This window comes from Puntigrus tetrazona, chromosome 12 (assembly GCF_018831695.1).
Source record: "Puntigrus tetrazona isolate hp1 chromosome 12, ASM1883169v1, whole genome shotgun sequence".
NCBI classification, from domain to species: Eukaryota; Metazoa; Chordata; class Actinopteri; order Cypriniformes; family Cyprinidae; genus Puntigrus; species Puntigrus tetrazona.
The window spans coordinates 18500910-18527277 of record NC_056710.1 but is presented as its reverse complement, the minus strand read 5'-3'; the positions used below and the strand labels follow the sequence as shown (position 1 = coordinate 18527277).

General features: G+C 38.7%; 1 protein-coding gene across 3 annotated transcripts; it reads right to left on the bottom strand.

The window, feature by feature from the left end:
- Positions 1-1653: 1653 nt before the first annotated feature.
- Positions 1654-26368, bottom strand: epc1a (enhancer of polycomb homolog 1 (Drosophila) a). 3 transcript variants are annotated; one of them, XM_043254012.1, is made up of 14 exons: positions 26284-26368; positions 15155-15314; positions 11357-11502; positions 10708-10914; positions 9258-9406; positions 8616-8763; positions 8366-8524; positions 7928-8017; positions 7465-7613; positions 6506-6876; positions 5053-5159; positions 4834-4972; positions 4413-4752; positions 1654-3440 (listed from the first exon to the last, which is right to left on the bottom strand). In XM_043254012.1, exons 2-14 carry the CDS (start codon positions 15252-15254, stop codon positions 3368-3370), a joined length of 2178 nt encoding a protein of 725 aa, XP_043109947.1. In that variant the 5' UTR covers positions 15255-15314; positions 26284-26368; the 3' UTR covers positions 1654-3367. The 3 variants fall into 3 exon arrangements, with proteins under 3 accessions (XP_043109947.1, XP_043109946.1, XP_043109948.1); XM_043254011.1 differs by lacking the exon at positions 26284-26368 and adding an exon at positions 22973-23333; XM_043254013.1 differs by lacking the exons at positions 11357-11502; positions 15155-15314; positions 26284-26368 and adding an exon at positions 11056-11209.

Here is a 26368-nt window from a genome sequence, read left to right as displayed (position 1 = left end):
CAGCCACAAGCAGAACACATCCATGTTATAAATGACAGAATTTTACTTTCAGACAAATTGGTGGAGCAACCTTACCTCGGGATGGAAGAAGTCCAGCTGTCCATCACATGCGGACCTGCACCCACTCCCTCCTTCATCCTGACATTCAAACTCACTGATCAACCACATCTGAGCAATGAAAAATAAAGTCTAAAGCTGCAGCATCGTTAAAAACAACACTCCAAACGATTTTTAAATATGTTACTATGGTAACAGGCGAGCATTCTCAACCGAGGTCGATAAAAACAATATTTGGCTTTCTGGCGCGCAGAGAGATGATTTGGCATTCACATTGAAATTCAGCCTGCTCGAAAAAATTCACAGCAAAACAGAGTAAGAGATGGAAAACAGAAATCAGAAAACGCAGCAGCAGGATCTGACAGATAGCAATGTGTACAATATTATGTTTTCTTCACAAGATGAAAATCAATCTCCTGCTGCATTCACACACATTCGGGAAATTCACTGAGACTGCATTTAAAAGAAGCCTGGCCTCAGTTTCTACTGCTCCGAGGCCACATATAGTGATAATTTCAAATAGAACATAGAATGCTATTCAAAAACCCATTTATGACACATTGTACTTCTGGCATAAACAGGATGTTCAATGAGAAACTGTACAATGAGACTGGATTCTGAAGGGGAAGGTGACCTCCATATAGTGTAAATGGGCTATATTTATGATTTCATAGCGTCTTCCGAGGATAGTCAGAAATTGGAAATGCAATGGCTTTTAAGCTTGTTGCCACAAAAGAAATTTAATGCACAAACTTTGTGAATTCTACCTTTCACAGCTTGCTAAGAATATGGTACGCGTTTTTTGAACTTCTGAGATCTTTAAATGCGCAAACACTGGAAGCGTGAAGTCATGCATCCATCTGAGAAAACCAGAGTCATTATATAGACATCTGTGGCACACTCAATTTCTTTTTAAAGTTTGCATTTCTTGTTTTAAGAATTTAGACTCATTTGTCAGTAAATACGCACGCCAATGCTGTCATTAGACCAAGTTGTATTAAATCCAGAATGTTCGGTTAAAGCGGTCACTGAGACGTTGTAATGCAAGTCTTGCTTTACGTTGAGGCTTTTTAATTAACACTCGCTATTAGAAGCTGTCACACTTCCCAAGCAGGGCGTTTTGAACATTAAGAAAACATCAGCAAAAAAACGGACGGGCCTAATATTGCTCATTCTAAACCCAAAGGTTTAAGAAATCTGTTAGATTTCTTTAGAGAATTAGAGAAGCAGAGCAATTAAATGAGCAAACCTGCACATCACCGATAAACACATAAATAATACAAATAATTAGAATTTGAGAAGTCTCTCATCCAGGCTGCTTTTATTTGACACCGACAGTAATATCGTGAAATATTTGCTTTAAAATGTCATTATTTCTGCGATTCAAAGCATTACTCTAGTTTTCAGAGTCGCATGATAATTCAGAAATCATTCTAATATGTCGATTTGTATTTACTTTTTAAAACAGATTTCTTTGATAAATGGCATTAGCGTAAATTAGAAGTCTTCTGTCACTTTGGAGCGGTTTAATACAACCCTATTAATAAACATCAACTTCTGATTAATTCTCGGTCACAAAAAAACTCAACTCATTAATTCACATATAATAACCTGGGCTTTATTGTCTGATTCATGTTTGAATTGTCACATATCTTTTTTTTTTTTTTTTTTTTTTCTTCACTTATTCAATATTCATTATTATATTTTCCATATTTTTTTTATTTTTTATTTTTTTGCCTCCATCCAGATCAGACTAGAAAACCCCTGGAGGAGGATGATTCAGTTCAGCCAGTGGACTGGGCATCGGAGAGCCGAACTCCGGACAAGTGTGCACCGCAGGACCGCGGTCTTGAGCCGGAGGATCCTCTTCACGGAAGAGACGGAGCAGGACATTCCCAAAGGAAGGCACAACCTTTAACTTGTTATTATTATTATTATTTTTTTTTTTTCAGGCCTTGAAGTAGTCCAGAGTCCGCTGGATTAATGCATTAAGAGAAGGTGGCCAAGGAGATGACGTTGGTTTGGCATCCGCTTGTTTTTCTCCTCCTTGGTACTGAATGATGTCATTAAACCGGAATGACGACTCGAGTGGGCGTTTATCGGCCATCGGCAACAAAGAATGAAGTCTTCCGTTAACAAAGCGCAAAAGACGCTTCACCGCAAGAACTGAAAAAAACTAACAGAACGATAGAAATGCAAAACAAGATACAAAAATAACTATAATATAAAAAAGGACAAACCGAACAGTTTCCATCGTATGAAAAAGGAACTGAATTTATACAAAAAGCAGCAATATCTCAAAAAAAAAAAAAAAAAAAAACGATTAAACAATAAACAAAAACAAAATAATAGTGCTTAGTTGACCGGAAGCACTGCAGTGCTCCCTAAGTGAAGACTTCATCCCTTGTTTGTCTTTGTTGTTTTTTTTGGGATGATAAAAATGGAAGATTCATATAACCACCCCCTAAATTTGCCCTCCCATAAACCCCTGAACCTAAAGGGCGTTGAACCCTGACTTGTCCCATTCCTCCCCGAAGAGGAAGGATAAAAATATATATATATATATATATATATATATATATATATATAAAAAAAAAAAAAAACAAAAAAAAAAAAAAAAAACAAAAAAAAAAAACCTGGAAAAAAATAAAATAAAACAAAATTGCATGATACCATCAATGTTCAATCCGATTGACGACTGAATCGGTCAAACTTGAAACCCGAGGGAAAATTTAGGAATCGGCAGCTACCTAAACAACACCACAGGAAAACACTGAGGAACACAGTGTACCAAAGAAAAGAAAACAAACAAACAAAAATAATAATAATTGTAAACACAGCACAATAAATAGGTAGAACAGCAGGTTTCCTCACCATGCACATAACTATTCACACACACACACACACACACACTCAACGTTTACCTCACACACTCCCCCTCATTCGCTTTTTACTCTTTTTGATTCCCCAAGTGCAAAACATCAACTCAACAGTTCTGTATTCAAGTAGCGTATATACAAGGGTGACGGTGGGCTTTTACAAATATGTAGTTTCTGTACATCAAATATTAGCCATAATCATAATTTACACAATCACTTTTCTTAACAGAAACGAAGTACATAAAAAAAAAAAGGGGCAAAAATAAAGATAAACAAGAGATGAAATTTTCTGTCACGTTCAGACAGTTGCTGTGGAAACCCGCTGTCCTTTTGCTTCCCCGAACCCAATTGGTGCACAGCACCAGAAGACTGGACTGGGCGAAAAAAAAAAAGAAGAAGAAAAAGAAAAAGCGATGCCCGGGCAGCGGTCACTACGTCACCTCCATGGCCACTGTGTTCTCTGCTATACTGTTGAGGGACTGCTTTTCCTGCTCGTGATTCTCCCTGTAAACAAACAGGAAACGGATCAATAACCTGATAAACAACCCAAGCTATTCAAAACGAAAGACCTAAAAGTGATTTAACGGTCATTTATGAAGTCTTTAAGACCTGGAAAAATAACTGCTGCAACGAATACTAAATACATTAACTTACAGATAGATATTTATAAAATGGACGAAAATATCCACTGTTAAAGAAATGTAGTTCAAAAGCATACATACAAAACACTGATCAGTTACTATTAAAATACAACTATTTGAAAAACTAAATGCTTGATTATATCTACTTACTAAATACATAAAAAATAAAACTTGATCGTCAACGTTTGTTAAATATAGTAATATATTTGTAAACAAACGATATATTGTTATTAGAGGGGAAACGGATCACAAATCTCACGGTACGGATTTTGCGTCACGGATCGAATTATTTTTCGCTTTTCATTTATTACTAAAAGCTTACTTTAAGGATTTCTATACCCCGGCGGAAACTACTAAGATGAACAGCCCTACAACAAAATTATAGGCTATATAGATACAGTAACGTAATAATCGTAAAACACCTCAGTGATGCTTACCGCATAAAAATCTTTGTTAAAGCTGTGGTGTAGGTTTTTCTAGGCTAAGAAAGACCGAAAGCACTGACCTAAAGCTGACACACATTCGTTTTTTTCCCCGTCAGCTGTATACATTAACTTAAGACACGGACATAACCTACAGCGTTTACCAGAATCCTGGCCTAAACGGGTATTTTCACATAACTGTGTGTGCATGCATCTATTTGTTGAGGTACTGAACAAAAGCTGCGCATTCTCTCTCTTTCTGTCTGCGCCCTTCGGTGTTTTGAAAGCGGGAAAACGGCACACGAGTCCAGATTCGACGATTTCTTCATCTGAATGGTCTGAAATACCCCAAACGGGTAATCCGTAGATCCGGTCATGTTTACGAGCAAACATAAATGCATGTAATTCTTTACCCGGTGTTGACTTTGGGGAGCTGACAGTTGCTGGCGGCGGCGAGCTTCAAGGCAGCGGGTGGCACGTTGCTGAGACTTCTGGGAAGGTGACGGGCATTGAGACTGGCGATGGAGGGTGTGGTGACGCTGAGGCGTAGGTTGTTGCCGATTAGGACCTGAGAGGTGGAGTTGGCTGTGTTGTTACCGTGATTACCTATAGGGTTGTGGACAGTGTGGGCGGAGCTTGTGTTAGAGTTGCTAGTGGACGACAGGAAGGTGGGCGGGGCAGCGGTAAATGTTGGCTGACTGGTCAAAACCGAAGCAGAGGACGTGGCGGAGACGTTCAATCCCTTGTAAACTCCTGCAAAAACAAACAGTTAGTTGAAAGCAATATTACAGGATGAGCAGACGCGGACGGATTTAGCTTGTCCAGAACACAAACCTGAAGCTTGGACGACCCCGTTGACTCCACCTCCTACGCCGTCCTCTTTGACCTTTAGGGTCAAAAGCTGGTCAGAGGTCATGAGTGCAGAGGCGGCAAACTGGGCGCTGACTGAGTCCAGCGTCTTGGACACAAGAGACTGAGGACACAGCAGGAGAATGTTACGCAAGCCATCAGACTTCCAGACACAAGTGACACTCGTGCGTCTCCGTTACACACCTGACTTGAGCCCGTGTCACTGGCCTGCTGTTGTATCTGCTCCAGCTGCTGTTTCTGCATGAGGGCCAGCTGTTCTTGATGCTGCTGATACTGCTCAGCCGTGAACGCTGGAACATCAAACCGAAATATTACACATCCGGCAAGCGGAATCACAATTTCACAGTGTTTCTTGTTCAGTGAAAGATACAAAACTTTTGTTTTTTTTCTTTAAAAAGTAGAGTGCGGGCGTTACGCATCTCAACGCCAGCGAAAGTTAACTACCATTTGCGGTAATGGTAGCATGCTTAGAACAGCACGCACCGTTTCCATTCGAACTAGCTAGGAAACATAATACACCAATCAAATTAATATATTCTCTCAACACAACGCGGACCATTTTAGCTGTTGAAACGGCAGCATTGCAAAGGTTTCTCATCAAAAAGAGCAACATCCATGTAGACATTAAAATCTGGAGCTGATCACTGGAGCGGCACGCAAATGAAACGGGAGAATAGACGGCATCGTTTGCAAGCGCTGCGCTCTGAATGGGTTTCATTTAATGCTGGACGCGTTTAATTAGATTTTATGAAAAGCTGCAGCTGTGCATCTGATGAACATTTGCTTCTCCTGGTTTATTGCTTTCCTTTGTCAACGACGAGCCAAAAATGTCACAATCGATAGGTCCTCATTTAAATATTTAGTCAAATTAGTCACTGGTCAAGTGTTGGCAGACATTTATACTCTACATAAGAGCAGGGAAACGGAATTAGTCTGACTTGATAAAATTATAAAATCAAGTGGTTTATGTAAAGTTTGGTTCTGCAAATGGTTCAGTAATGTTTATGTCTTAATGTGAACGAAGCACTCTTCAAACATCGACAAAATGTTGGTCTAAGCAAGGGTTGCCTTAACTTTTTTCTTTTTATGATATGGTAGGCCAAATCTAAAGGTGTGTAAACTAGATTTAGTTTAGAAGTAGATTACATCCAGAGTCAATGCAAAGACATGAATAAATGCAAATCCACATCTGTCAACTCAAATGGCACGGATCGGACCAAACAATTGCGATGAACATGCGATATACTGTATGCCTCTGTGTCTTCTGTACAATTAAAAAAAAATGTTTACAATTTAATTATAGCATTTGAAACGTACAGAACACATGAAATAGCTAGAAAATGTGTCGTGCCCACTGGAAAAGCCGTTACTATACACACAGGAATTATGCTCAGCTTCCTTAAATTCATTCACGTAGTTAATTTCGAAAACATGTAGTTTGTGCATCTCTACAGAAAAGGGCGCTGCAAGTGAAGGGCTCGAAATATCATTGCTGCAGCAAACACAGCTTTTTCAATTATAATAACTGTCAATCATTTGTGTTTATTTCCAGACTTTATTGACGGTGCTGAATAAAACATGAGCAAACAAACAGTTCCAGCGCTTCGCATGCATACTAGCGGACGAGTCCACTCACCTACTGCGGGTGGTCCCGTGCCTGCTGCTCTGCCCAGAGTACTGCCACCTGGCCCCGCGCCGCCCCGCACCAACCCCCTAAGCGGTCTCCGTGACAGCGCATCCCCTGCGCCTGACTGGCTGGTTAGTGTCCGTGGTTTAAAGTGCCTCCAGCGGCACGCTTTGATATTTCTGAGAATCTGCCTCATGTCTGAATACGTAGTATGAGAGGAAGAAGAGGATGAGGACTGTGACGAAGAGGATGAGGTAACGGTCTGGGAAGTGGTTTCCAGATGTAGAGGAGAAGCAGGGAAGGACAGGCCCGGCTCTGAATTTGAGTCCAGACTTTGGAATAATCCATTTAAATCCGAATAAGCCCGGTCCAGAAGAAACCTGAGGAATAGATTAAATGCGATTAAAGGGTCACGAAACCCCCTCTCTAAAAAAAAAAAAAAAAAAAAAAAGCTAAAAAAAAGCGGGCATGGTGTGTTGCGGAGCAGAGGGGGGACAGAAAACATACAGCTTCTTTTCATTCTCGTTGAGTTAAAAGCACATGCGTAGCCATTTGCATTGTGCATCACAACCATATATGCTGTTGCACCTCTGATAACTTTTAAGGCTTATTCAGCTGCGTTTATATAACCATTTGTGATTTGGCAATATCAATGCCTACCATACACTGATGATTCGGTGTTTATCAAATTATTGAGACTGCGTGTTCCTATCCTACGAGAAGACGCTTGACTTAATTATTAAAAACAGCATGTGTTGATGTCACCACAATGTAGTTTTTAAACTGTTGAAAATAGCCCGAAAGAGCTTGAATTTATCGATTGCTAGCATTGTCTATGACGTGCAACACAAACACCTTTGTCAAAATCTCTGAAAAAGTAGTCTGTGGTTTCATGAGCCTTTAAGCAAGCAGGTAATATTACTCAAATCAGTCAGAATGAGACCAGATGACATATGGACTTGACTCACCTGCCGCCCCGTCCCACCCGACGCCGTGCCAACCCGACACAGTGGCGGGGAATGGTGAGAGTGGTTAGGGAGTACCGAAACCGTGGGTCACATGACCCTCCGTCTGTTTCTCCAGACCAGGGCCAGTCGCCGCTCTGATCCAAACGGGGCTGCAGGAACACAACACAAACCAAGTGAGAATGTGCCAGAAAACGGTACATGAAGGGAAACGTACAGAGAAGAGAGTAAAATAAATGGATGATGGGGAATGAAGAGAAGTATTGATAGTCAGTTATACAAATAATTCACATCTGAAAAAGTACAGCAGAAAAACAGCCTCAGAGCTGTAGTGTCTACATGGCTGTAACGCTTATCAGGATATGCTGAGGTGTAGGACAACAATTTGAGGAAAGAGGAACGATGAAAGGATGCGCAACAGAGGAAGCATAAGGTATGAGACATGAGGTCAGCGAGCGACACCTACAGCGTGATAAACACATCCTGCTTTCCGCCTGAAGGCAAACGCTCCATCTGGCTCGTTCTCTTCCTCGGCCTCTGATGACCCAGAATGTATCTACACAACAGGAACAGGAAGTCTTTTATGCACTGATTGCATGAACAATGAAGTCTAAAAGTTCACAAATTAACGCTAGACAACCAAATCCATTTAAATGTTCTTTCGATTCACTCCTATTCAAATGTCTGTGGTCAGTAAGAGTATTTTTTTTTATGAATGCTTTTATTCACTGAAGATGCATTTCATTGATCAAAAGTGACCGTCAACACATTTATGGAAGTAGCAAAAGATCTCGATTTCAAATGAACAATTTCTTAATTTCTTATAATATATACACACACACAGTATATAGATCAAATAGAGACAGTGATTATAACCAGCCAAGCAAATGCCCTGCGTGTGTACCTGTGAAAAAGGCTCCTCATCAGAGCTGGGGAAGTCGTACTGGTTGAGGTCTTTGGGGTTAAACAGGGAAGGGCCAGTATGCAATGGGGCGGAGAATGGCATGATTTTGGGCTTCTTCTCATACTTCCTCTTTGTTCTGACCACCTCCGTCTTTTCAGGCTGAAACAGAGATACATGTACTTACACATACTGTATTTTCCAGAATGTAACTCGTATTACCCGAAATGTGCAAGGATATATGATGTCCCACCTTGGTCTTGTAGTCTTTGAAGTCTATGTGGTCCTGGTGGCGGTACTGACTGCTGCTGGAGAAGGGTATTATGGGAATCTTGTAAACAGGTTTTGCCATAGCTAGTGCTTCTGCCATCACTTCTGAACCAAAGTCGGGCATGGCATTTCTGAAGCGAACACAAAGAGTGGTCATTTTTAAAGGAAGATGCACCTGGACTTTATAAATAGTTCATTATATATATATATATATATATATATATATATATATATTTTTTTTTTTTTAGCACTGAGAGGTATATGTATACACACAATTTCCCAGCATATCTCAGTGATTAAGGATGACAAATGAATAATGGACCTTGATTACGTGGCCTTTACGAACAAACAAGGTGAACCATAATTGCTCATTTAGCCATATAAAACAAGCCCCTTAATTAGGGAATGCAATGATGCCTAAGCCAATTAAAAATGCATGGCCTGTTTGCAATATGCATGAACGAGCACAGAATAAAACACAATTACAGAAGCAATTAGGAAAATTCTGGAGTCACGTAGGTTATGCATATTAAAATGCAAAGGTAAGCTGGGTCGTGTATATTCATTGTAGCAAGCGTCCCGATACGCCATTGATAAAAGAGCTTCTGAAAGCGAGTTAACATACCTCTTCTCTACAATCTCCAGTGTGAGATGAAGCAGCTCTCGTTTGCTCTTTTCTCGTTTCTTAATCATCTCCAGGATAGTGACGGCTCGACTCAGGTCCCTTCTTAGTTTGAGCATCTTCTCATACGATGCCTCGTCATTCTTACGATTCTGAGGAACCATGAAAAATACTGTTAGTGAACTTCATAAATTAATATTTAGTGGTGAGGAATAAAAGCCTTAAATGACATAAGATCGAAAGGAAGACTAAAATCTTTGGTTTAAAAAAAAAAAAAAAAATTATGCTGCGGATACCACATCAACATATGTTACTGTTCACAAAATCAAAACATTCACAATAAATTAGAACATGCATGCAAGTTCAAATAAACAGCTATTTGAATATTTTTAATTTACATAAAACAATGCAACCATAAAATAAACTTGCGAAAACAAAACATCTAACTGCTCTTCCTGTAAATAACCATTTTACAACATTTTAAAATGGCACAAAAAAAAAAAAAAAAACAAAAACAAAAACCCACACACACACTTGGAACTGCTACTTTTATGTCACTTCTGTTTATTTTATGCTTATAATTTAATATTGTTTATTATGTTTTTGGGCTGAGTCAGGAATAATGAACTGAATCAGAAACAGGATGCATTCTAGACAAACAGGCCTTTGTTTTAATAATTATGCAAATGCTTTTTTTTTTTTTTTTTTTAAAGCATAAACTGAATGTTATTTGTAATTTAATGAAGCTCACTCCGCCTTTATCTTTCATGCTTGGCAAGCACTTTAAAATGAACAGAGGAAAGATTCCTAATTATGCACCACAGGACTGCATTTAATAATTACCATTAGACCCTGACATAATGAACTAAGAAAAACGATCTTTTTCCCCCCCTTCAGTTCAGCCATGCTCAAAACTAAAAATCATGTATTAACGTTACAGTTTGATGGGCAGCAGAGACCACACAGAAGGGCAATCATTAACTCAACTGCTGATTGTTTGAAGCACACTCCTGCAAGTCATTATGAAACTTCACAACAAAGTTGAAAATCTAAACCTGGAAGAACTTTAACTTGATAAAGTGGGTTTCTAAATGCATTGTTTCCAGTTATCATTATTTCTAAGCCTGCAGTAAAACAAACCATTAAAACAATATTAATAGGCTGCCTCCTATTGTTTGTGCTATTAAAACAATCTGGCATTTACAAACCAGTTTACACCAGTGGGGTCAAAATATTGCTCGTTAGCATGGTCTAGCTAGCAGATGCCATAATTAAACAATTGTGTGGATTTCAGGGGAGAAAAAGGAATCCAAAGTGTTGAATACAGACACTTAAGGCTGAAAGTAGATACTGTATTGAGTCGCTTTAATCTATACAGGCTGATAGAGGATCAGTGTTAAAGGATTAGGAAAACAACATCGATACCAACATGGCTCTGACCAGAAATGCTCACCTTTCTCGTCTGCATCTTCTCGGTCCTGCGCCTGAAGGCCACATAGGGGTCATTGGTGCTGGAACCGTCCCGCTTTTCCTGCTTGATGGTTGGGATGAGGGATCCGTTTTTACACAGTTTCCTCTTCCTGCTCCAGTACTCAAACACCTCCCTGATCAGATCGTCATCCTCCTTCAGTAAAAGCTTTGCTTCCTGCAGGGTCACCAGCTGTGTTACAGAGAAATAAAGTCATATTATTACTAGTAATATAAACAGGAAAAGTTATAAGTATATATGTATATAATTATTATTTTTTTTTAATCAGATGAAGAAAAAGCATGAACAACAGCATAAATTTGAAATACAAACCTTTTCTAGCATTACAAATATCTTTACTGTCAAGCACTATCAAACAGTTCATCAGCATTCAATGACAGCTGTTCATCTTCTGAATGTTCTAGATATCTGCTTCAGTCAATCACCAATTTAAACTTTAGAACTCTCGGTTTGTGGAATTTAAGGATTCTACGCAGTGACATCCTGGATTCAGACAGAAAGGTTTAGCAGAATCACTTCAGCTTTCAATTTAAAGTTTCGAGCATCACTGACTGAAATCCCAGAGGTTTTTTATCCCACAGTTCACATTGTAAGCGGTGAATCTTTTAATAACCTGCTGTCCGCTGCCTTTCTCCAATCTGTCAATCATCTCCTCGAACTGCATGGCTTCCACCTCCAGCTTCTTTTTCAGCTTATTCACAAAAGCCTCATCCTCCGAGTCCAGATCGTAGTCCGGCTGCTCCGTATCCAGACTGAAAGCTGTGAAAAGAGAAGCAGTGGAGGTTAAACAAGCTCAAAGAAAGCTATCAGATAGAAGCTTTTCTTTTACGTTTGCTGCAAGTCCCAGGTCAATATGGCCACTTATCTGTCACTCATCTTTCAAGTTTTCAATCAAGGTGCAATTTTGATTGGTTTCTGTCAGTCAGGCCAAATTCCAAATATTACTATTGATGTCAAATATGTTGCATGTCAAGCTGTTAAGAACACTGTTGCTTATTTAAAAAAAAGAAAAAAAAAAAAAAGAAGTGTGTAGCTACCCACTTAGCACACTTTTACATAAAAATTTACACTAGTGTACTAAATAGCATTTTATACTAAAAAGTTTTAAAGTGCATGCATAAGTAACATTAAAATCATTAACATTCAAAGAAAAAGAAAAATGTTAAGAATGTTTTTCAATAAACTTCTAAATGATCTTCTGTACAACCTTTCACAGACTCCATTCAATTTTCTAAAAGAGCTAGGCTATCACTTTGTTGCATTATAGTCTATTATTATGGTAGCATCGATTTACAAGCTCTGAAACGGCACATAATGCTTACGTTTTTGTCCAGAATAAACCCCATTTAAGAGACCTTTCAGACACAGTCTGGTGCATACTGGAGCTTAAGAACAATAAATCAATGAAACTCCCTCGAGTCAGCCATGCAAAAACACACATCTTGTCCATCATGTATATTTCAGAGAACCCAAGAGATGCTTCTTAAATGAACAGTGTTCCCACTACAGTTACCAGTGCCCCATTCTCACTTTCTCCCTCCATCTCCCTCTCGTCTGGGGTGTGTGTGTGTGTGTGTGTGAGGGTGTTCAGACACTCTGTGACAGCAGGACACCTCCTGCTTCTATTACAGAGACCCCAGGGGCCGCCAGACTCGCTTAAACTCACAATCACTCTCTCTACCCCACACACACACACACACGATCGAGGAAACGGCCGAGAAATTACATGTCATGGCAGTTAAATATAAATCACCTCACACAGCGAACCTATACATAATCACAACACTGAACCAGACTAAGAGATTTCTAAGAACACATTTTAAGTAGACCAACAAAACTGACTGGGAAGTAAACTTTACAATAACCTTCCTTAAATTATGCATTAAACAGCATCAGCATAAACATTAAGAGACAAACGTTTTGATTTTAAAAGTGTATTAGTTGAGTTCAGCATGTACATTAAATGTGATTAATGATTTAAAAAAAATTGTAAACTAAATGTAATTAACTAAGGTTATCAGTTTAACAACATTTGTATTGGATTAATCGATGTATTATAAATTGATCATTTAGGGAATCCTGCTTTTTAGAGTAAAATATGATCCAAATATGATATTTCTATTTTTACCCAAAACAGAGCATAGTGAAGATTGAGTACAGACTTACTGTAATGATTGTTCACTTTATACTGGAAGTCAAAGGGCGCTCTTGTGCGGACGCTCTACATATGCATAGCAGAAGTGATACTACTGATGGTCCCATGAATATAATCTTATACAGTATTTCTAATCAGAGGCGATACATAACTCATAAGTTCAGTAATTAGGCGCTGTTGGACAGACTTTCAGTCTGCATGGTCTGAGCTCAGCGAAACGCATGTCAGAACAGCTTGAATTAAATGTTTGACTAGCAAGGTTTTAAAGCACATGCAAATAATGTACTTGTGACTGAGAAAAGCAGTGTGCTGTGACGAGCGTGCCATGTGATAACACCCCGAAGGCAAATCGTTAAGTTTGACGTCACAGTACTTGCGGACATATCCGATTTACGGAGCTGCAAAATAATTGCTGCTATCCACGAGCATTATTAAGCTTGGATACATTTCTACAAAAAGTCATGTACACCAAGAATGGCTTCGGGGTGAGTAAAATATAGGGCGATTATTATTTTAGGGTGAACAATTCCTTTAATGTGACTGCATGTCAGGTTTACAGTATTCTGAGATAATGCAACTGATAGAATGTGTGTTATAGAGCAGAATTTGAATCATTTACCATGAAAAAAACCTTATATTGCACACCCCCCGAGAACAAGGTATAGACCTGTTCTATATAAAAGGTAACATCAAATGATTTTTTTGTGATGTGTCGCTATAGACAAAATTACATAAAATTATAATTAACTTGACCTTGACTCTAGGAGGAGCGGGGGTTGGGTTAGGTTAGTGTTAATTCACACCCCTAGTGGAAGAGGAAAAAACTACGATAATTGCAATACAGTCCTCGATTAAGAACGATCAAGAGTTCGAAAAATGTTCGATATAATGTTTGCATACCAAAAGCGGAGAGGAACAACAAAAGGACCTTTATCTGCGTGCGGGTTTACTAGATCAGATGCCCGCTGATCAATCTTGGTCACTGCAGCATTAAACAGCCCTGTGAGATCCAGTGTGAAGAACTTAAATACGGCAAAGAACACTTATTTAACGCGTTTTAAACCAGAAGAATCTGCACTGACAAACAGGAGAAACAGAAGACTTCTCAATCCATAAACCAACATCATTTACCATGCATTTACATTGAATTTATTTTTTGTGATTAAGATATAGTGCTTATGCACATACACTAAATGTATTTAAACTACTGTTTTTCATACAAATAGATAGAAACAAACATTTTTTTTTTAATATTGTATTTAAGTTCAATATGTGTGGTCATGATTCAAATTCTATGTAAGACCAGTGGTTAATTTGAATAAAACTCACACAGAATAATTGGGCAACATTTTGCCAATTTAACGTACGTAATAAGGATTTGAAATCAATATATAATTGATACCGATATGACATTTTTCCAGCCTTAGGTCCATCCAATCTCAAGAATGCACACGGAGGAAGTGGAGCTCCACTGGAGGGCGAGTGTCCTGCAGAGTTTATCTCCAACTTGCCTCAACACACCTGCCTGGAAGTTTCAATTATACCTAGTAGGACCATGATTGACCTATGATAGGGTTGAAGCTAAACTCTGCAGTGATACGGCCCTCCAGAACCAAACTTGGTGACCCATGTGCTATATATATATATATATATATATATATATATATATATAGGCTATGAGTAAACAATTGACAATGCAAGGTTGTTTTGATTTTTAACACGCAAAAAGTTAGGATGAGAATCGACTCCGACAGCGTGCAATGACTTAAACCTCAACCAGGAAAGCGGACACTGGCTCATCAAAATTGACTAATTCAATCGTCATGTGAACAAAAACACATTATTAAAATAGATTATGCAGAATAGTGTGTGATTGCCAGCAAGAAACATTTAAAACATTTTCTCTCAAACCACTTTCGGTTTGAAGACGCTCAAAAAGATGCACTCAAACTCATTACAAAAAAACAAAACATCTTTGATATGAAGAGGCATTCTGGGGACATCTTAACCAGAGGAAGTCAAAGCACCCAAATGTATAGGATGTGGCAGATGGCACAGCCTGCAATCCACAAGCACTGACCAAGAACAAAAAACAATAACAAAACACCTGCTGTTCAGGAACAGGCGGACAGACGTTGGCAACAAAGGCTTCAATCGCTTTCATTCATACGCTCTAATACCTGCCCCCCATAACAATCCAACCCAAACCACTGCTTCATTAAAGAAAAACTCTCTCATTAAGATCTGTGTTCTCACGCTGTATGTGAATGAGCTGCTTTGGCATCTTGAAGTCTCCGGGGTAGAGCGAGTCATAGTAGGTGATGTTGCTCTCAGCCTCTGGGACGGGAATCACCATGTTATCCCTCTTCTCTCCATACACCTGCTGGGCGGAAATCGCCCTTTGGAGATGGTGTTCCTATAGCAGCCAAAAAGAAAGAGACATACGGTTCGTTAAACATTTCCACAGACGAAGTATGAATCATGCTGATCCACAAAAAAGTGAGTTTTAAAGTTCACCCAAAAGTCTTGTCATTTACTAAACCTCAAATAGTATCAAACCTGCGAGGGTTTCTTTCTCCCATTGAACAAAAGAAGATACACTGAAGAATGTTAAAATGTACAAACACATATGTATTAAACACCTACTCCATATATTAGCATTGGAAAGGTGTCATTCGTTTGAAATTGATATACAACAAACTGAGAAAAAATATGAACAATATTTAGTTCAAATATTACAATTTTACAAAATTCTTGTACGTGTATAGACATTTTGCAAATTGCATTGATCCATATTCCAAACCTTTATATTCTCAACTGAATCCAATAAAAGAGAAATGTTATGAATAACAGAACAACTCTGACTTTCAGGCCATTTGCTAAGATGTATACAAAACAAGTGACAAGCGTGCAGAAGCGCTTAGGATAGAGTTCAAGATATAAATGTTTTGATTGTCGTCACGCCTGTTGCTTGATTGCACACAACTGATAGCATCGTTTTTTTCCCCAAAGACGATAAAAACACACTGCAATGATTAGCCTTTGCTATTTTTCCCAGAAGACCATTTTACAGTAACCAGTGCTGATGAAGCAATGAGAGATTCCCTCAATAAAGCCAATTGGTCTTTGAGACGTCTCACACGGGACAGCTCAGCAGATGTCATGCATCATAGGAGCTCATATGAAAAAAATTACACTTCAATTAAAATTAAATAAATTTACTCGCAGCCTGTAAGGGTGGGAATCCTCAGGCACGTTTCGATCCGATTCCAAAACAATTCATCTACATTTTTCCTCAACTTAATTCTACTTCTGTGCAAATGCATCTTTACAACTTTACATCTTAACCAACATTGGAGCTTTTATGCTTTCCGTTCATAGTTGAAATATCTGTGTGTCAGTACTGCCATCTTAAAAGTTCAATTATGATTATCATTATTAACTCAATGGACCGGTTTCACAAACGTGGCATAGCTTAAACCAGGACTAGGCATTTAAGCAACTTAAAAATTGCCTTCCAAGAAAACATTACAGATGTGCATCTTCACAGAGAGCAATGACAAAGACATATTTTAAGATAAAGCAGAGCAAGACATTTTAATTTGAGACCGCTCAAAAGCGCATTTAAGTCTGTGACTAGCATAAAGCTACACATTCTCGGTTTTCAATATTACTGCACATGGCTACATTTTTATATACATTTTTTTTCTCCCACCCCTAATAGTCTGAAAGCATTTCACCAGAGGAGCTCAAACTAACTCTGGAGATAAAGTCTATGATGCAATGGCAATAAGAAAGCAAAAAAAACATTTAAATATTAACAGTTTGTTCTTGCCAGCCATCGTAAAAAAAAACCCCAAAACTAACTTTCAATAGTTCAATTGAGTCCAAACTCTCTCTCACACTCGTTTAAATGACTCAGCTGCGAGCCCTGACTCAAAGGTCTTACGCAAGGAGGCAATTATCAGCAGACAAAAGCCAGACTTCCTTTGGCATGGTCTTCTGAATAACCTTCGGATTGCAAATGCTCTCCCCTGCTGAGGGTGACCCCGTCAATGACCCCAGAGGATCATAATTACAAACAGATGAGGGGAGAGAAAACAAAAAGATCACAAAAAGAAAAGCTCTGAAAGAAAAAACGACCTCTAAGTGTCTTCAAGTAAGATCTCGTGACTAAATCCTGAATTAGGAATTATCATATATTTTTTTCCAAAGTCTCTTGTCCGACACTGATCAACAAACCATCTTAGTGTGGCAAATATTATTTATTTATATAAAATAGTGCACACACGCAAAAATACAGAAATGCCTATTTGACACTAGCACATTGGGGGAAAAAAACTTTGAAAGCGAATAATTTTTTTTGATCGTTATTACAAATGACTACAAACCCCCATTATAATATATTATAAATGATATTTGAAGGTATTTTTAAAAATATAACATTGTGATATAAACTGTAGCAGAATCTCTTTACTAACTGACACATTGCTACCACTGTCTAACACAAATTACTTCCTACAGAAACTCTGAAGTCTCAAATCATACATACTAGGGGCCATATATTGCATGGGATAATCATGCACATCTGGTTAGTAAATCCAGTTCCTTGATTAGCGGTAAATCTCCACCAAATGGTTTTCAAATGGAGCAGCAGTTAATACGCAGAGCCGTAAATCACTGACAATCTACTCAATATCGCAAAAATGCTGTTTTTAACTTTCTGTTCAAAAAATCCTAAGATAATGCATCACTGTTTCAACAACATTAAGCAGCAGCATAACTGTTTTTAATCTGATCTCAGGAATAAATTTTAAATGTATACGCAAATAGAAAGCAGATCTTTTAAAATTGTATTTTACAATATTGACATTTTGTATATTTGACCAAATTGCGTTTTTTGCGAACATTTCTTTTTCAAAATAAATCTTCCCAACCAAACTTTTGAACAGTAATGTAGAACAATGCTGAGATGAAAAAAACATGCATTTCAAATGATGATTAAAATCACAAAAACATTCACAAACAGAACTGTTACCAGTTTAAAAATGAAAACGGTCGCTCAACCAACCGCACCTGATATTCTCAAATCAGACTGACCAATATAAACAGCCCGTTATCGTTACAGACTACAGGAGGAATGAAACATTAAAAATCTTTACTGATCTCCAATCCAAGTTCCTGGATGAGGGTAAAAGTGCTGAATGGAAATGAATGAATCCAATCAAAAGCAATAAAGTAAGAGTCTGTTGTTCTTCCAGAAAGATCCCCTCAGGCCAGAGCTGAAAGCTTCATTTACAGACAACATTAAAAGACTGTACCATTCAATCGCTCTCACATCAAACTGCATTAGAAACATTCTCTTTCCTTATCAGCAAATATTCCCACTGCTGATCTGAAAAGAACATGCCAGGTCATTTACACAGCCTTGGCATTCTGTCCTGGAAGCGGCGGGAAAAAATAAATCAGGTCAAACTTGTCTGGAATGCTGCCATGACCTCTAGCCTAGACTACACTCTGGAATGTCGCTGAAAGAGAGAAACTGTCATGTCTGGGAAAACCGACTTGCTGGATTGAGGATATTTGCCAAAGACCCTACACAGGTTACTAAAAGTCTAAACCATGGCAATACATCACAGAAAAAGATACATCGAATGAAGACGGATAAATGCAGGTAATACGAAATTAGTCAACACTGAACTTCCAAAAGTACCGACTTGAGAGTAAAAGTGTACTCCGAACCGTGCCTGAGTGCGTTTGACCACCAAAGCGTGGTTCGTTTGACTAGGAGTGTGTGCACGGTTTGTTTAACTATCCCTGGCATGCTGGGAAGAGGTGGGCCAGAGCACGGTTCAGTTGGGCTCGGGTGCGATTCTTAAGTAGCGCGAGCGCTAAGTGTGTAGGAAGAGCGAACGCTTGAAACTTTCAGGGCCACAAAAGGTGATAGACCTGTTCATCAATAGCTGCGAGAGGTCTGTTGACCAAAATAATAAACCACAAAGTGAACTCCATTAAGTGGACTCCCTTGTGCCTTGCGAGAGCGCTTCTCTTCCTGTTTATCTTGAAAAATGTTGCATCAAACGGCACATACGCTAAAGCGCAATGTAAATGCCGACCAGGAGGGTAACGGGGAAGGGGGCAATCGTACACAATCGTAGTGCGTAGTACACCCTGAAGTGTCCATCGTCCGCTAACATTAGATCAGATTCTTAAACAGTCCATTGGCCATACCGTTCGCACGCTCAACAACTATGTCTGTGATTGGCTAAAAAGATCATCATGTTATGCTCTCCACAGAACGACAGGAGCGTTTGTTAGCGTCGTTTTTAAAATTGTAATACTGATACTAGTCGGTCATACAGTCTGTACTTTTGACAACACAACATTCAACAGGGGGCCACTTCTGAGTGCACCAGTTGCACCGCTCAAAGGACTGCCCTAACTGACACAAACGGTTGATGATGGTCATGATGGCACAAGAATATGATTTCAAACAAGGTCAATGTGCAGTTGAGACATCAGCAACGTACGCAGTATATCCAGTTTAAACAAGCAGAACCAAGCATGCTCAAGGGTTAACATCAAGAGAAAAACCAGCTACGCCAGATCAATATCTTGCAAAAACACGCAGACGACATTTAATTAGCGAATGTTTGTTGACAAAGCAGGAGGAATTTGCAGCTTTCGGGCGACAAGAGCCTTTCGCCTCTATGACACAGAAAAGGTCAAAAATTAGAAACTTACAATAATGACACCGTAAAAGATACGATCTTCTACTGTCATACAAGGTTCATTAACAGTGTAACAGCTTTTGAAATGTTTGTTTCACTTGAACAAGCACGTCAAGTACCATCGCTGTTTGTCAACACACAGTAGGGTCAACAGGTTCCATCTTTAAACAATAGAGGCATCACATCTCAAGAACAGCATCCTACATAGTGTCATGTGATGAGCAACGTTTGATCGCTCCTTAATGAACAATACCAGGATGCTCCCTCATTATCCCAACTATCACCAAGTTTAATGATCACTGCACATTTGAGTTCCCATGCGTTCTCATTAAGTTGATGGTAACATTTTGGAAGTGGTCAGCCGATGAGATGTACAGTAAACACTTCTGCCAAACAATACGTTTACATGTACACATCGTTAAAACCTGTTACACAATAAACAGGGTCAATTAAATGCAAAGACGTTAACATTTTAAAAACACATGAGGACCCTTTTAGCAGGGATGCAATAGCAATATGCAGATAACTATTTAATCTTTATGGTCACTAAAAATAGAAACCTTTTCCAAAAGATAAGTTACAATTGTTTTTGCATTAACCCATTCTTTGCAATAATATAAAATAAGTCTTTATGAACTGTAAAAGAAACAACAACAAAAAACTAAACTTCCACCAAATCAGCATGATTTCTGAAGGGTCATGCAATGCAACAATGTTAAAGATTTGGCTTTGCTTTTACTGGAAGAAGAGTTATCTTTTTGTAATATAGCACATCAGTTAAATAAAACACTAAGCATAAACAAACATCCAGTAACAGATGAATTTCCAGTGCCCATTTAAAAGCTATTCTGCACAGAATGTTTTGAGAAGATGCAAAAAGAACCCAACTATTGCAAACAATTTATCTGGTAACCTTTGAAAGCGCAGCATATTAGCGCACACGCTAATGAAAGCACAATTATAGGAGTTATTTATGAGAGCACCAAGAGTTCCCACGCTGTTCAGGAAAGACTTCTTGCACTTAATTTCACCTCTCAGTACCCAGTTTTCTTCTCTGAGAGAAACTGTTGGTCTGGCCTACAAAAGGACCAGCAAAGACATCAGGGCAGATGCGAAAGCAAAAGCCACAAAATAGAACGGTACAAAAGCAGCGTATCTTAACAGAGCTTGTGTCACTGCTTGAAAAAGATCTATGGGGAACTGTAAAACTTTTGACCCCTGCCGTAACAGCCAAGGAACTAAACCAGATTACAGATGACAAAACACTTAAAATTGAAGAAAATACTCTGCCACACATTAAAAAAAACGTATCAAGAGCTTTAACCAGTTACCCACATCGTATTCATTTTCAGAATCATCTCAAAACCTAAAAATGTAGGATGAGTCATCCTCAAAAGTCACCAAAATACTACACCAAAACTAAACTGAGACTACAAATTATTTTTCTGATCACTTGGGTCTGTTTGAACGCCAGTATTTAGACCTGCGTAGAAAATGCATGCACTCAATGATCTCAAATCATCCAAAATTCAAACTTTCATGGTGGAACAATTTCTACAATGTTATTCTACATCAGGGTTGTTTTAACTCATTTTTATGGACGAGCGGCATCCGATATGTAGGCAGAAACCATAATCACGTTAAAACAATGATTCTCTCCAATGAGAGGACACAAGTGAAAAGGCCCTACAACCATTGGTCTCAAACGCAATTCTTGGAGGGCCACAGCTCTGCAGAGTTTATCTCCAACCAGCTGCAAATCACACCTGCCTGGGAGTGACCCTGAAGACCTTGATTAGCTGGATCAGGTGTGTTTGATTAGGGTCGGAGCAAAACTGTACAGCTCTGTGGCCCTCCAGGAATCGAGTTCGACACCAACGCTTTACAGCCTTAAAACTCGCCTCGAGCGTGCATGACCTTCCAGAGGGGCCTCAGGCCCACCTTGAATTCCTATTAATAAATCTCGCATAAATTTCATTAATCAAACACTGCATTTTAATAAGAATGGGCTCAAACTGTAAAGAACCGCCACTCACGAACCTCCACAAGAGTAGAAGAAGAGACTTGAAATTCTGTTGTCGTTGGCCACATTTGCATGCACATTCTTTGAGGTTTTGGATAAAACTTAAAAGATAGTGTTAAAGAGTGTAAAATCTAGAAAGCAAGAGCATTCCGATTTTAAATAGGAAAGATGTTCACTTAATGATCTCACCGATTCCCATTATCTTTTAGAGTAGCACAAAATAAAAGCCACTTGACTTGAGAAGCATGCAATTAATTGAAGACGTAGGCTGTTTGTTTTAAAGTTTGTGTTGTTTACATGTCTTTTGATTCACAAAATAAGGATGTTGGATTATTTTTTTTGAGGCAATCAAGTTTACATGCTTACTTGTATAACTGAAATTGCTAAATTGAATCAAACTGAAATATTTCGGGGCATGAAAATGCAGTCATTGATGCTAGCGGCCCAAGGGCCCTAATAAGAAATCAGACAGCAGCATCTTATTAGGGGCCTTCAGCTCAGCCTCGCTCTCCAGTGTTCTGCCCCTCAAGACCGATACATGTCCCATTCATTCATGATTACATTTAATTTGAGGATAAAAACTGCATAAACTTTGCCTTCACAAATAGGAAAGTACAGGCAAGAAAAAATTAGCACAAACGTCACCCAAAAAACCCCCCAAGAATTTCCAGGTATGGAAAAAAGGAGGAAAATATTAAAAGAAAAAAGTGACTCAAAATATGAAATTCTGTCATTATCCGCCTTCATGTTGTTCAAACCCTGTACGGTTCACTTTTTTTGAGAAGAGCGCAGGGCATCATTCACTTGGTTGTATGAAAATGGAAGTGAAAGATGACCAAGATGAAGCAAATCCATATAGAAAAGATCATATAGAACTGGAACAACATGAAGGTGAGCAACCAACAGAATTAATTTTTTGTGGGCAAACTATTCATTTCAAATATTCTCAGATATTTCCAGGTTTCCCCTGACAGCGGGATTTCCCGCCCTCTGGCTGTCGTTTGCGGAAACTGCAGGAAAAAATCCAACAAAATGTCGGCGCCTCTGCGGTCACATGACTCCTTTTGTGTTTTGCTGCACGATTCGTGTCCGAACGGATAGACAAAACCCGACTTTCACACCCCAAACAGCCATAAAATAAATCCAACTGCATATACCAGACGTCAAATTCAATGCACACTGCAAAACGGGTCCAAAACACCGTGTAAAACGCTTCACGCGCAGTCGGCCATTTTGTTGCATCCAAAGCTGCGCAGATCGACAGGAAAAAAAACACATTTGTATCGCACAAAACCGGCGGTTGCATGGTGAAAATCGTACCGATTCCTCGTCCTTCTCCATGCCGGTGGGCATCTGCGGCACGGCGCGGTTGATGGACGCGTACTCGTGCAGGTCTGGCAGATCCTCGCAGCGGAAAACGGGCAGCGGTTTGAGAGCGTCCAGCGCCCGCGCCCTGAACGACAGTTTACTCATTTTACTCTATAAATCTATCCGATCCCCTCACAATCACCCATAAAACCGCCACGGATCTCATGGAGGAGGGTGGATGGAGTTGGAGAATGAGAAAAAATAATGGAATAGAAGAGCTCCAGCGAGGAGAAGCAGAGGCGGGTGTGTGTGTTTTCGCTCGCTGCCTCAGTGCGCCATTCACAACATGGCGGACATTAAAAACTCCTCAGCCGATTGCGTTCTTCCCTCCTCCCTCGCACACACTTCCGTGAACGCGCTCCTCGGCCATTCCGACGCGGCTCGTGCACGAGTGCGCCGGCACGAAACATGGGCGCGCGCAAGTGTTAAAAAAATTACAATATAGATCACTTTTTTTGTAGCTTCAAAGCCTGAATAAAATTATATCGTATGCAAGTATCAACATTAAAATAACGCAATATCCCACATTGTACATTTGTTCCACATTTTTAATTGTGCTGATCAGACACTGGGTCTAGGATTTAACGTTCACTCGTTTTATTTTTATCTTAAAAATCACTTTTATATGATAAATACAAAAACAACAAAAAAAAAAAATCTAAATTGACGGCTACTGGCCACTTAAGAGAAATAGACAGTGAAATGTTACATGTAACATTTTGGCACACATGAGTAGTTATATTTAGAAAATGTATTCATAACTACTTATACTTTCTCAATTTTACTGCGGTACGTTAAACAGGCTACATATACTTATATACACTCATATATAAACTAATAATAACACACATAACTTTACCTAGCCAGCGGTAAATAATGCGGTGCACCATATCATTGCATTTGTTAAAATAGATAAATAAAAAAAATACATCAAATGTTGCGTTTATATGCATGGCGAATTAAATACTTGTACAATTTAACACCGACTTATTTTTTGTAGCTTTATGATTACTATATTATACGCTTAAGAAACGTTCAATCAGATCAAAAACTTCCATTCAAACTCTTGCTTTAGGAGACGGCGCCCTCTTTAGGTCAAATCCACATACAACAAACAAAATGAACTTGACTTCAATTACGAGTCAGTAAAAAACTACAATGTAGAAAAAGACAATTATAAGCTCATAAAGTTGTCCTGCCCAGAAACAAGCCACATATTCACACCCAATTACACAAAATAAAAAGTAAGACTAAAAAAAATGGGGTTTAATGCAAGTTATGAACTCAAGTCAGTAACATTTTTATTCCATTTTATGACAAATTATTTGCACGACAATAATGAAACCATTGTCATACTCGATGATCTTAAACTCTACATATTCATACGTTTACAGACGGGGCTTTATAGATTTACAAACAACATGCTTGTTAGTGGGCCTACACAGATGTTGGAAAGTGAGAAAAAGATGTGAAACTAGAAAAAAGAAGCTGGCATGTTAAATATTAACTAATACACTTGCTCATCTGCTGTTACCGGACACCCACACACACACACACACACAAGAACAAGTTTAAATATTAAATTCAAAAGAATATAATATTTGTGCCAAGTAAATAATTAAAATAATAGTATTCAAAAATGCCACTTTTTGGTTATTTATACACTAGATCATAACTCTCAGCTATACAGCAGTGATTTTTAATGCTACAGTCATAAACTAGGGGATAATGTCAGTCTTTGCACATTTGCTTGTTGAACTACGACGTTATAAACAAACTGCTTCTGAGGAGGAAGAGGACTTGAAACTGACACAGATTGAAAAGCACCCGAAAGGCCAAACTGTTTTTCACTACAGGTATGAGAAAGATAACATTACGTTTACGTTTCTACCAGCAATCCCGCCCCGTCATTTAAACTACAATAAAAATCACCCTCCCAGGCAAACTTTATAATTTAAGGGTTTGGCTGCGAGCTAAAGTCGGTAGTTTTAAAAATCACAAGTGTGGAAGCAGACAGGTTTAAAGAGAGCGTGTGCCCTTCAGCAGGCCACATCACCACAGGGGACCGGCCATGAAGTCCTAGCATTTTAAAAGTCCCTTTGGATAAAAAGCGCAGGCTAAAGGTTAGATAGAAAAAGCATGGGACTTTTTGAAGAACGCACAGGGCACGCAAGTTAAACGATAGTACAGCCTTAACCTCAGGTCACATATTGACACAAACAGAAAAATAAAAGAAATGCATATACACGTAAAATGGCATAATTGATACTCAAAACTAATTAATATGAAAACATGCATCTTTAAAACGCATTGAGGCATATTAACCACCTTTTCAGACATACTTTTATTTTAAAACAAAACTGCAAGAGAAAAAAAAAAAAAAAAAAAAAAAAAAACAGCTAAAAGGTCACTGAACGGTATTATTATCGTTGAGTTATAGTTACATTAAGTCAAGGCCTCAATTACAATCCAGACGTGTCTATTAAACTTTGTTATGCTGTGAATAATATTACGCACATCTTTTTGTGCGACTTTTCTGTAGCTTAAAGCTTTGCTATTTAATGTCTTTAAATTCTGAGAGGAAAAAAAAGAAAGAACACTTCCACTCCTGCTGAAAAACAAACATCGTAAACCGGTTTACTAGTTTCAACTGGTCTCTGAGTCAGGCCAACCTGGTTATCAGCTGGTTTAGCCGGGTGGCTAGCTGAAAAATAACTAAAACCTATTAAAACCAGTCGACGCATCGGTTTAACCAGACCAACCGAACCCAGAAAACTGATTTAAGCTAATATTAGCAGGAATACATGCACAAAACGTACCGTGACTTTGTTTTATGCATTTATAAACACTGGTAAAAAAAAAAAAAAAAAAAAAAAAAGTACAATCTCCATTTGTGTTCAACTCCAGAGGTCCCAACAGGGAAAAAAAAAAAAAAAAAAAAAACTGGCACTGGCTCAAAAGCAGCCCTTATTCAAAGAGGTCCATCTTTAACAGCAATGTAATCACTTTAATGAAGTCTGGCAGACGGTAGCATGTTGTGTTCAGTCTATCACCGAACGTTTTCCTGTTCATCCGTTAAACAGATTGAATATTTAATACGGCAGAAGAGACACAACGGTCCACTAGATCTGCCAGGATATTTACATCTGAACAGCTCTCGACCAAACCAGGAACGCCATAACCTGAAGCTAAAATCTGCCAAAGCTTTAATCTAACCTAAAAAAGTTGTCTATTAAAACATTGTCGGAAAAAGAGGAACTCACCGGTTTTTCCACCAGGGTGGATGGTGACAATTCATCTTGAACATGTCAAGACCAGATTGCCGGAGCAAGGAGTTGTGGGGAGAAA